The 12,010-nt window shown below is 39.0% G+C and overlaps 2 protein-coding genes across 2 annotated transcripts; one reads left to right on the forward strand and one right to left on the reverse strand.

Moving 5' to 3' along the window:
* Nucleotides 1-888: 888 nt before the first annotated feature.
* LOC137739906 (F-box/LRR-repeat protein 4-like) lies at nucleotides 889-2,779 on the forward strand. The gene has a single exon (XM_068479653.1). It carries the CDS (start codon nucleotides 1,136-1,138, stop codon nucleotides 2,549-2,551), a length of 1,416 nt encoding a protein of 471 aa, XP_068335754.1. The 5' UTR covers nucleotides 889-1,135; the 3' UTR covers nucleotides 2,552-2,779.
* A 481-nt stretch (nucleotides 2,780-3,260) lies between these two features.
* On the reverse strand, nucleotides 3,261-7,799 carry LOC137740082 (uncharacterized). Its single transcript, XM_068479882.1, has 10 exons — nucleotides 7,521-7,799; nucleotides 6,715-7,237; nucleotides 6,493-6,570; nucleotides 5,761-6,004; nucleotides 5,419-5,669; nucleotides 5,108-5,308; nucleotides 4,864-4,956; nucleotides 4,672-4,773; nucleotides 4,181-4,577; nucleotides 3,261-3,641 (listed from the first exon to the last, which is right to left on the reverse strand). Exons 2-10 carry the CDS (start codon nucleotides 7,228-7,230, stop codon nucleotides 3,610-3,612), a joined length of 1,914 nt encoding a protein of 637 aa, XP_068335983.1. The 5' UTR covers nucleotides 7,231-7,237; nucleotides 7,521-7,799; the 3' UTR covers nucleotides 3,261-3,609.
* Nucleotides 7,800-12,010: the final 4,211 nt, after the last annotated feature.

The following is a 12,010-nucleotide window of genomic DNA, read 5'->3' on the forward strand; positions in this document are numbered from 1 at the left end:
AATCAAATCTAAGACCTTTTACTTGCAAGTAAAGATGAATACTACTAGACCGTAATATCAAATGGTCTCAATAAAATTAGTATAAATACTTGCATGTTAAAAATGCACTATCAATCTAATTGAATGATTATCGATATAAAAAATTAGTGACCTTGAATAGTTAAATAGATAGATATTTCTCATTGTGTTAGGTCGACGGATCTTTTCAACTCAAAGATTTAACATTTTATGGATCTTCTCAACTCAAAGATTTAACATTTACGGCACGACCTGATAACAGTTATGATGAGAGATCTTCTAGATAAGTATCTTACATCTGAATTGGATTCTCCCTGATTAAAGAATTTTTTTTCTAATTGTTCGGAAATAATTAAAAGATTTTCTAAAAGAAATACAGGCATGGGAGAATCTCTAGGACATTTATCATACTCGTGTTGTAGGCTTTCCTTTTCAGTGGTTGAATTTGCTTGGGACGGGGTACACGATAATCACAAACTTACGGCTGCCGTTGGATGATGGTAGAGTCTATCATTAGTTACTTTTCTGGGTCCCACTGCCCCTCACTTCACATGCCTTGTCGCGTGTGTGAGTCACGTAACCCCTTGAGAACGTTGGTATGAAGAAATTTTTAGTTGTGATGAAAATACTGATGGTACATCACGTGGTTTTATGTAAGTAGTGAGAAATTTTAATTTTTAAGTTATTAACCTCTTAACATATATATTTCATAATTTATATAAAAACATGTGATGTATCATCTCGTGTGACGGTCACATCGAAAAATCTCTCGTTGGTGTGTGAACGCACTTGAAACTTTGAACTGCAATTAAAGCAAACTCCCCACAGAATCTAGTAAGCAAAACCAAATGAAAACAAAGCACCAGCAAAGCAAATAACCAAATAGTTGATGCTGCCAAAAAGTCTTTACACTTGCATCTGCAATTCTGACGTTACGTGCCAATAATATATAGTTACCGATTTGTGATTTTATAGACACTAATGTTACGACGGCGGTATGCTCGTAAGGGGCTCACATCCGAAGATTCTCATCTCCATTTGGCTAGGTGGTGACTCGAAAGTAGTTTTATAGAAGAATATATTTAGATGATGAAGGTTACGAAAAATTGAGAGAAAGATGGACAAGGAGCTATGTGATGAACTAGTTCAAGAAGTCTTCCAAAGGCTGCCACCATCAACCTCCTTCACCGTTTCTTTGGTCTCCAAGCGGTGGCTCCACCTCTACCGCACCTCCACCACCTCCCTCTCTCTCCGTCTCACCCCTCATCCTTCCACCCTCCCTTCTCTCTCCTCCATCCTCTCTCACTACCCTTTCCTCTCTACCCTCTCTCTCCTCTTACCCCCCGACCCTCCCACTGTCGGAAAAACCACCGCTTTTTCCGACCACCTCCTCCTCCTAGTCTCCTCCTTCTGCCCAAAGCTTCACAGCCTCAGGTTCTTAGCCGGCCCTGTCTCTCTTTCCTCCCTCACTTCTCTCTCCTCATCATGTACCCACCTCACCTCTCTCTGCATCAATCTGTCCAGGCCTCTGTTCCTCATGTGGGTCCTCAAGTTTCGGTCTTTGAAGGAACTGTCGATCAGGGTTTGCTCTGGGGACGGCGTTGACCCCAATTGGGAACATGGGTTTTCTGCAGAGGAGGATTCGGCTGCAGAATTGGGTTTGGAGAGTCTCTGTTTATCTGGAATCGGAGATGACGATAGGGGTTTTGGGTGGCTGTGGAGGAGCTGCAGAAAGCTGAAGAAACTGCAGTTGAAGAGCTGTGAAGGGATTGGGGATGGAGGGTCATTTTCGTCATTTGCCATGTGTTTGCAGGGTGTTCAGGAGCTGGAGCTCCGGACTTGTAGGGCGATAATCGACGGCGTTCTACTGAAAGTGGCGGAGAATTGTGATTCTCTGACTTCGCTTTTGGTTTATGATGGTGGCAGCAGAGATGGTCTGCTTAGATTCTTCAGCCGAAGGCGTTGTAACCTGCGAAAACTCGATTTTCGATTGCCTCTCGACCTTAATAACGATCATCTGTTGGCTGTGGCGAAGAATTTCAGAAGCATTTCAAGTATTAAGCTTCAAAGTTGCTGTCTTGTGAGTGGTGAAGGCATCAAGGCTCTTGCTATCGCTGCGAGTTCTGGCCTCGAAGAATTGGCACTGGTGAATTGTGACGTGGTTGAAAGAGAACCGGGGTTGTTGGCCACATTAGGACAGAATTTGAGGCAATTGAGGAAGCTGGATTTGTCTTATAACGAAATGTTGGTGGATAAAGAGTTTGTATCGATGTTAGTTTCGTGTAATAATTTGGTTGATTTGAGATTGAGAGGGTGCAGAAGGCTTACTTATGCAGCCATGGTTTCGATTTTTAAGAGCTGTAAGCATTTGGAGAGTGTTGATATCATGCACTGTCCTGAGATTCAAGCTGACGCGATTGAGTTTTTGGTGCTGAGCTGCCCTCGGCTGAGACAGGTGCAGGTGGAGCAAAGCAAGGTAACGGATGTCGCAAAGACTTGGGCCTCATGTGAGTTCGTTGCGGCTGATGCTTGATTCGGCAAAGCTACAAATGTATGTTTATGTTAATAACATGTTTCGAAGGAAGCGAAACAGGTATTTATCGATTCACTATACTTGTTCTGTTTTAAATTGTATGTATGTTTGTTGTCTGGAGATGAACTCCAGAAGAGCAGCTCATGCTCCTCTCTGAATATGATACTTGTATGTGTATGAATGTTGATTATTTATAAATCATAAGACTATTGCATCAGTTACATCTAATTATCCGGTTTTGTTGGAAGCAAACCAGTTGAAACAAAAGATATGATTTGGTTCTGCAGTTAAGAAAAGTAGTATGTTGCTCCGGTTGTATAAGATTTTATCTTAAGAACCCATGTGCTGCTGTTTGGCCTCGAATGATTAGTGAAGAGCGGATGAAACATGCCGCGAAGTTTATCTTTTCGAGCTGAATTTTGATCCGGCTCTGGTAGTCTCATGCTTGTGCTTGTAAATGGTTCATCGGGAATTCTTTGAACGTTTCAAAATGCATAACTGAGCATCTGTTTCAGTTCCTAAACCCTGATTGTGTAAGACTCTGTTTTCGGGTTCTTAGGTGGTTCCGTCTCCCCTAGTTTCCGGCTGTTTGTTAGTTAGGTTGGTTGGTTGATTCTATATGGATGCGTTTAAAGATGCAAAATCGTTCCCATTTGATTGGATTTCTGGATTAAAAGCCATTCTCCTGGTTGGTTGGTTGGTAGGATTCGAAAACTCAACAAATTAACAACAAATGATTTAAGTTTTGCAAGGAGAGCAGTCCGACGGCATACATGGTCCAGATGTTCCTACACAAGTTTTTTTCTTGAAATATACGACCTACTTGGGAAGCAAACATGGTTGTTCTCTGCTCGATATTGATCAGAGAACTCATTCAATCAAGATTTTTAGTGAAATCTAAGTCTATTCAAAGAGTCATTGGTTCATCGCTCTCCATGGTGGCTGTCGGCGACTGCTCGCCAACCCCTTCGCCATTGCCGGCGTATCTAGGTTGATTTTCCGCTAACAGCCTTATTTAACCCAACAAGACACAGGCATAGCTGATAAGTGATGAGATTTCATCTTCTGGATCGGAAACTCCGTGGATGGCCTGAGAATAGAGAACGAAAACAATCATAGTTACAACCTCCAACCCCGTATGAATTGAGTGCCAAACTATATCATGCACGAACTGGACCACAGGGCCTTCCGCCAAGAGCAAAATCTCAGATATAAACTCGAGTTTATGCAGTGTAAACAACAGCTAAATGGAAACAAAATATGAAAAAAGGATCCCGTTACAACCAATGTATCCGTTAAGAGACCGTTGCAAAGTTTGCCTCTTGAGATGTCGAATTTCAGGTACCTAAATGCTTATAACCGGAGTTTTAAAGCCATTTCAGGTCATTGAACAAAAAAACAGACATAAACGCATCCTTCTTTGGACTGTTTCTCAATTAGGAATTAGGAAACAGTTGATACGTTCGTGGTGCCCGACTCCTATTCTTCCCTATCAGTCTTTTAACAAACAAGAAAAAATAAAACTCCCAATGCAAATGAATTGTGCTTCAATATATCCATATTTCCGCGAAAACATATATGATAAGTAACTCGTTAGAAAATAGAGAGTCAGTGTTCAAAGATGCATACCATTTCGGGTGAGTAGATTTCCAGTAGGCCTCTCGATCGGGGAAGGGGGCTGCATATGACTCGTCAACTGTACTAGTAAACCTTCAAACCTATTCATTTGATCTGACAGCAAACCCTCAAGACGACCAAATTGCTCTTTCAAGCCCTGTATCTCAGCTGCACTCTTTTGTTCATACTCTTCTTGTCGCTGCTTTGCTTCTTCAAGTTGCCTTTTGAGTTCACTAACAGTATATGACGATGACGATGACGGTGTTCCCCATAACTCTTTTGGGGTTACACCACCGTAACCACGTAATCTCGAGGGACGCTCAGGTCCAAAAACCTTTACAAAAATCTCGTCTTCTGTCATCTGTGAGTTCTCCGCAGCCATTTGAGCATACAATTTCTTGAGCTTTGACTGCGTTCACAAAATGGAACTCAACACACGTATTAAAATAACTAATAATTAGGCATGCTTGCAGCTTTAGTTTAATTACAGGTTCAATATATACCAATGCCTCCTGTGTAGCTGGATTTGGAGCCTGTCCATCAGGCCGAACATGGGTGCGTTCCCAGAAAAGTGTACGGCCAGGCTCATTTCCAGTCTTCTTTTTCTGCCATTGCAACCAATAAACAAGAAGAGAGATGAGAATGCCAGTAAAATATTACTAAACACAAGATGCAGTAAGTGAAACAGGTCATACCTCTTCCTCGAGGACTTGCGAGAAGCTCTTGGACCCACACGTGTGAATTATGGTATTCTTGGAACGATTCTCCTTGTATTGCTTACTGATTTTCTGCATTCAAGGAAAGGACCATTAATGTATAACAATCTAACTACAAACAGAGTAGATAACTGAAAGGAAAATAGGGAATACAACGTAGTTCTTGATTTTTTTTCCCCTTGTTATCTTCTTTGATATCATGATATCTAACATTTGGTAGTACCTGCCATTCAGGTGAGGTCCACAAGTTTACAAGATACTGCCAATCCTCCTCTGTAACATTGGGTGGTACTTTTTCACGTGCTTCCTCAGTCGTCTCACATGTTTCAAACCACGTCGTCTTCAGGTGATGCCGATAACTGTTGTAGGATCTATGAATCTGATCCAAAACCCATTTCATGTGATCTTCGACTTTGAAACGCTTCTGAAAAACATACATGAAGATATATTACACAATAAACATGGCAAAATGGGATTCAAGGGAAAATCAATTGTTACAGTTTGAACCAATTCTATGATTTTTGTTGTACTAACCAACATATGTTCAAATGCCTTCTGTTTAATATCAGATGGGATTTCCTTCCATGACTTAACCTGTAGGGGTATCTCCCGGGTTTGCCTAACCAGGGCTGTACACTCTGATTTGAAGAAAGTGGTGGTTTGACCTACGGGTCTCCGGTTCTTCCAGCTGACTTCAAATCTTTCCCCGATAGGAAGTTGAGCTAGTCTAAGGTTACGGGTAGGTCCTCGCGTCTTCCTTTTCCCCACATTAGAGCTTAGTAAAACTAAAAAGAATCTAATCAAAAATTTAACAAAAATGATGGTAGCCCACACTGGTAATGTTATAAATTCATAAAAGTAATGGGAAACCCTTACGGTTACTTGCCCCGGGTTCTTTACTGCACAAACCAGCAGCTGTCCAATATTTCATGAATTTCTCCTCCACGCGTTTCATAAGGTTCAAAACAAAGTTACCCTCATTGTAATAGTTGCAACAGTTCTTCCAAATGTATTGGACATCCTTGAATACATCCTCCGCGTTCATATACTTGGTACCATTTTGAAGATGGCTGCATATAGTTCCAAAATCCATTGGTGTATCTACAACATCAAAGTAATCCTGGTTCCAGAAAGGACAAAAAGAAACAAAAGAGAAGATAAAACAGTAAGGCAGAGAAATAATCATGATCGAAAGGCAACAGCACATTTCAGAACACATATGACATGCATAACGGCATTCAGCATTATATAGTGATTACCAAGAAGTAAGAACTCATTTTGATACCTATTACCTAGATAGCTAAGTCATAGTTCGGTGCAGACAAAACAAAAGACTCGGGTCAATTTTCCACTAAATTTAATGGTAGTCAAGTTTGTTACCCCAGGCAAGTTTTTTACATGTTTGACATGGTACCTTGACATACTTGATGCTAAAAGCCCCAATCCCCTCTTAGAAGCTCTTAATACCCCAATAGAGATAAGGGATTATTTCACTTTTACACACAAAAAGAAGACAGACACCAGATTGTGGTACATCAAAATGATCACCAAGTCATGTTATTACTTAAGAAAAAGATTAAGACTATGCATATAGAAAGTCACACTCACAGGTAATCTCATAGCAACTGGATCCACGGGAGTGTTGAAAGGTACAGCTGCATCCATTTTCATAACCTTCTTAATGACCTAAAATGTAAAATCGTTCGAGAACAGCAGTAACTAGTAAGTTTAATCACACTAAGCATAAGAATATAGAAAAGACTATACAAGCAGAGCCCGAAATTGTAAACCAAAACGATATGGAAACCTGTTACAAAATATCTATCATACCGCCAGGGCAGCACTCAATTCTTTCTTGTTACAGGGAGGATCCTGCAACGGCATTACTTGCTCATTCTGGACTCTACTCCAAGAACCTAAGACGGTCAATGGCATATTTTGTGCGTGATCATTCTGGTTGGATGAGTTTCCCATCTGGAGATCACCTTCACCATACCTGCTAAGCAAGTTCTGCACCACGGTGCTTACATTTTGATCACCATCTGACCAGTCACTCTCCATCGAAGAAGGATCACTAACCGAATCATTCTCCAATTCAGGGTTACAATCCTCATCATCACGGTCTTCGTCATCAGATTGATTCCACCCAAAATCATTTCTTTCTTCTTCAACATTCTGGTTAACAAAACTCAAGAACGCTTTCTCATTCTCATTGACCACTCTCTCATTGACCAATCTTTCACTGACCACTCTCTCACTGACCACTCTTTCACTGACCACACCCGGAGCCGGATTTTTTCGTGGCCTTCCCCTTCCCGTTCCCGGGAATGCTTGTTTCCGCTTCATGATCTACCTACAAATATTCAAAATTTAAAGGAAATCAGATACATTATATACAACAGCAATCATATGCCAAAACGAATCCTATTTCGGCTATTAAAAGCTTCAAAATTCGTTGAATTCATTTCAAAGGGAAACAGAAATCAGTCAAAGATACTATCTTTTAGTGACAATTGAGCGGCATAAAAGCTTAGTTACCGCAAATTTCACATCACGGCGACCTATACATACACACATATTATAGATGTAAGTTTATCTGAAACAAAAGGATGCAAGACCCAGAATCGTGTAGTTACCTCTTTCCTGTACGAATTGGATCGCAGGAGATCAGGATTTGAGGAAGTTGGACAATTGGGGATTTAGGGTTTTGAATACCTTGATTTTATCTGGAGTCCTCGCAGTGACAACCAGCACGCGCATTGTCGCGGTAGGTGTGTGTTGTGGGGACATACCGCTTAAACTGTTACGGATACTTTTATAAAGCCAACCAACCAGAATTTTGTCATTAATGAGAAAATGGAGGGTTTGGTCACAAAAAAAAAAATTGTAAATCAACGGATTTGTGGCAGCTCAATGGGCTAAGCACTTCGCCCTTTCCGTTTGAGGTCTTGAGTTTGATTTCTCTATCTTCAATAGTGCTTATATGAAAGAACGTCAATTAAATTAGATTCGATTCGGTTAAAAAATGAGCAACTTTTTACACGTTATGGATGCGAGACTTTTTGTTTCGTAATATTTTTTTTTTTTTGTAAATACGGTACATTTATTTTGTAAGCAAGCAAGTCAACTATCGCTAAAAAGATAATTCAAACTGAATTCGACCACTTGGTAGAGGAGTAGGTGATATTTTTTAGTGCATGTTTTCCATATTGATAAGAAGGTTTTATTACTTTTTAGGAAAGTCAGTCATATTAATCCACTGTACTTAATGTACTCATTATTTGTATCTTATCTCCGTTGATCCAGTTACATAAACCGCTAACTTACTGACGCACAGACATACCAGTGAACCCGTTGAAATATTCGGCCCTGGGCTAGCTTGCCAATTGAGGCTGCCCTTGGCCCAAATATGGGATGGATCTTTTAGTCAAATTCATTGTGGACCATGACTGGACATGATCTTGGGCCATTTTCAGCTAAATGAGGCCCTTTGGACCAGTGCACACGGGGGCCCATTTTTAGACCAAATCTTTCAACGGTCGGGAATTGGTATCAGTGGGACCCAACACAAAATCAGCGGTGCTGTGACAGCTTCGAGAAACATAGGAAAAAGCATCTAGCCGTCACACGGCTCTCACGTTTAGCGGGGCATCAAAACTTTTGGCGCGAAAATAAATGAATAAAAAAATTGGTGGTTTTCAAAGGGGCAATTCCCGCCAAAATTTTCGGGCAGTTCGGGCAGGCAGCATGGCGGGTTGGGTCTCTCTTCTCTGCTGGGGACATTGGGGTGGGCAAGAGCCGGCTGAAACCGCGTGAAAACAAGTCAAGCTTGTGAGGGCCAACGGGCCAAACGGAACGAAATTCGATAAAATTAATTAAAAATTTGCAGGAAAAAAAATTGAATATTTAGTAATTATGTAATTTGTAAAGGTAGTGCTATCTCACGCATACCTTTGTAATTTTCGTCATGAATTTTCTTTAATTCATTTAACCCGATGATCGAAAATTAAGAGGGGTGTGAAATGTAAAATGGGTGGGTAGACCCTTTGCAAATTTGAGAAAAGTTGGTTTAACGTTACTATTCTAACTACTTAGTACTATTGTCTCATGTTATTCATCTTCACTTGAAAGTAAGAGATCTTAGATTTAATTCAGACGAATTCAAACTCTAATATTAAGGGTAAATCATTTTGAAGCTTATTCCGCTTCCTTTATCTTGTAATGTAGATAAAATCGTATGTGCTAAAAAAAAGTTACTATTCAAAACATTAGGATTAGAATCTTGAGATGGTCTTAGGATTCCTTGGAAGGACCATGTGTACGTGTTTACCACCTTTCTTTCCATTCATTGGATTCCTTCGTTCTTTTTGCCCAACCCTAACCCTATCTCCTACCCCCTAACCTGGTTGCCCTCCTTCACGACAGAAATTATAAAAAGGCGATCATAAAATCCGATTCAAGTAATTTGATTACTATGCTTAAGAGAGAAAACTATTCAGATTACTATGCTTAAGAGAGAAACAATTCAGATATCATGATTGATAGCATTATTTATGACATTCGAAAGCTAGCGACAGAAGCGGAGTCCGTTGAGTTTTCCTATGTGCCTCGAGCTTGCAACAGGGTAACTCACTCGATGGCTTCGTTGGTAAACAGAATGGGGCAATCACAAATAGGGTTTACTTTTTTCGAAAATTCTGCTTAGTATTATTGCTGAGAAAACATTGATATTCGTCTTAGATTCAATGAAAATTTGACGCTCGACAGAAAAAAACCATTACTATATATACATATAGTAGACTGAATAATTAATTATGATTAATTATAATTTATGATGCTTAGTGCTATGTTTCACTAACTACCATGCATTATATTTTGGTATTTTGGTTGAAGCCCACATGGGTAATGTATTTGTTTAGTCTTTCGAAGATCTATGTGATCTTGTGTTTCAGTAATGCATACATGCTTGTACAATAATTAAAGAATTTGATTAACACATGTGCTCTTTACTAATCAAATTTAAAGGAGCTCAAACCAACTTTTGACTACCTTGGAAGCATGGTTCATGGAACAATTATTCTCTACCGCTCATAAACTATTGTGGAGCTCGTTTGGTATAACGGATCGGATAGGAAGGAATAACTTTAGTTCTTCAAGGCACAATGAAGGTAAATGAGAACGATTCTTCGTTTCTATGAGATTAAAAAGGATTGGATGTGTAGAAAACTTCTTTCTTCTAATTCTCTCATTTTTTTTGAGAGGATTGGAATGGATACTTTTTTTTACTTGAGTAATCCTTCTCCTACCGTTAAGTTAATCACAATGTTTTTTTTTTTTCTTCTTTCCCGTACCTTAAAAATAGTGTCTTATCCCATTCAAGTTTGATTGGAATGGATACTTTTTTTTACTTGAGTAACCCTTCTCCTACCGTTAAGTTAATCACAATGTTTATTTTTTTTTCTTCTTTCCCGTACCTTAAAAATAGTGTCTTATCCCATTCAAGTTCGATCATGTTACTAAACGAAGTCTTGAAATACAAATACTAGTATAACAGTAAGAGAATTGTTATCAGCATGTCAAAATTCTCATTTTGCACCCCAAACTTCTTTATTTAAAAAGAAAAATACACTTGTGAGAAGTGCGAAATGAGATTTTTTTTAATACCAATAGCAAATTTCTATCAGTAATTGAACTAATAATACCACCAAACGATGTTATAGGGACTAAGAAACTCTCTTAAATCAACAACAAGAAAGTAATTATATCGTTGATCAGGAGACAAACCATCACTAATTTGACCATAACGAGAAGAAATAAATAGTATAGTCTGGCTAGCAAGACTTGAAAGTGGAATTTGAATGATGTTTCAAACCCTAATTAAGATATTTGTGACAATTAAAAAGGGTCAATCACTTTAATTAGTTGAACTAAAATTCTGTGGAGACTGAGAAGCAACTTTCATGTTGTCTTCTTCCGAGGAGACGATTTATACTTCGATCCTCGCAGACAAGAAGTCGAGGATTTTAGCTAGCCAGCCGGATAAGGACATGGCTAGTGCTGCTCCATGAGGACAAGCACAAGTTCAACTCATCAGGTCTATATTCCAATTTCGTGAACAGTTTTATCTCAGAGATCTGCAAATTGCCCCATTTGAAAACGATTGTTTGCCTTGGTGCTATGCTGGGGAAAAATACCAAACGAAAGGAAAGGGACTGTCGATTACAATTTACAAGCAGGTTGTGAATTTGAAGAAGCGGAGAAAAACTCGCATGTGACGGGAGTACATCCCGTGCCTTTCGCTTTCAATTGATGAGCGAGGAAGGGAGAGGGGGGACCGAAGATTTTTTTTTTTTGGGACAAAGCGATATTCTAATTTTATATAAATTATTAAAGAGGGATTTGAATGCAGATTTGTGAGAGCATGCTATTTAAGTCAACTTAATTACGCTCAAATTTGTAAACAATCAAGGTTTAACGTTGAATTTTCAAAGATAAAATGAAAGAGAGCGAGTCCACTTCCATACAAAATGGTGGTTTCAATATTGGTGTTACAAATTCTAACTGCTCCAAAATCCATATAGAAATATTCTTGAGAATTGCATGCAATCAAAGCAAGATTCTAAAAGACGCTAGACACTAGTCGGACGACATGTTGGAGCCTAGCAGACTAGGTGGATTTAAATAAATTTATTATATTTCATGCATATAAGTGTCTGTTTATACTTAAAATATATATAATTTCATCACAAACTACAAAGTAGAATGATATATATATATATATATATATATATATATATTATGAAGTATTAGAACATAATGAAAACATAGGGAACAAACATATAATGTGTGTTCATTTAAGTATACAACAAGTCCCTAATAATTTATTGTAAAAAATAAAATGTAAAATTAAAGTTATTTATTTTATGTCTAAGTGAGTCGCAACTTAGGCAGGTCTGGGCAAGCTAAGTGGGCGCCTCAGCAGGTCTAGGCGTCATTTCTTAATTTTCAAATGCCTAGGCATTAATCGGGACAGTGACTAGCCACCGCCTAGGCTAGACGGAGACTTTTAAAACAATGAATCAAAGTATTGCATCTTTGTAATATCCAATAAACAATACAAACCAAA

Source organism: Pyrus communis, chromosome 7 (assembly GCF_963583255.1).
Source record: "Pyrus communis chromosome 7, drPyrComm1.1, whole genome shotgun sequence".
Lineage (NCBI taxonomy): Eukaryota > Viridiplantae > Streptophyta > Magnoliopsida > Rosales > Rosaceae > Pyrus > Pyrus communis.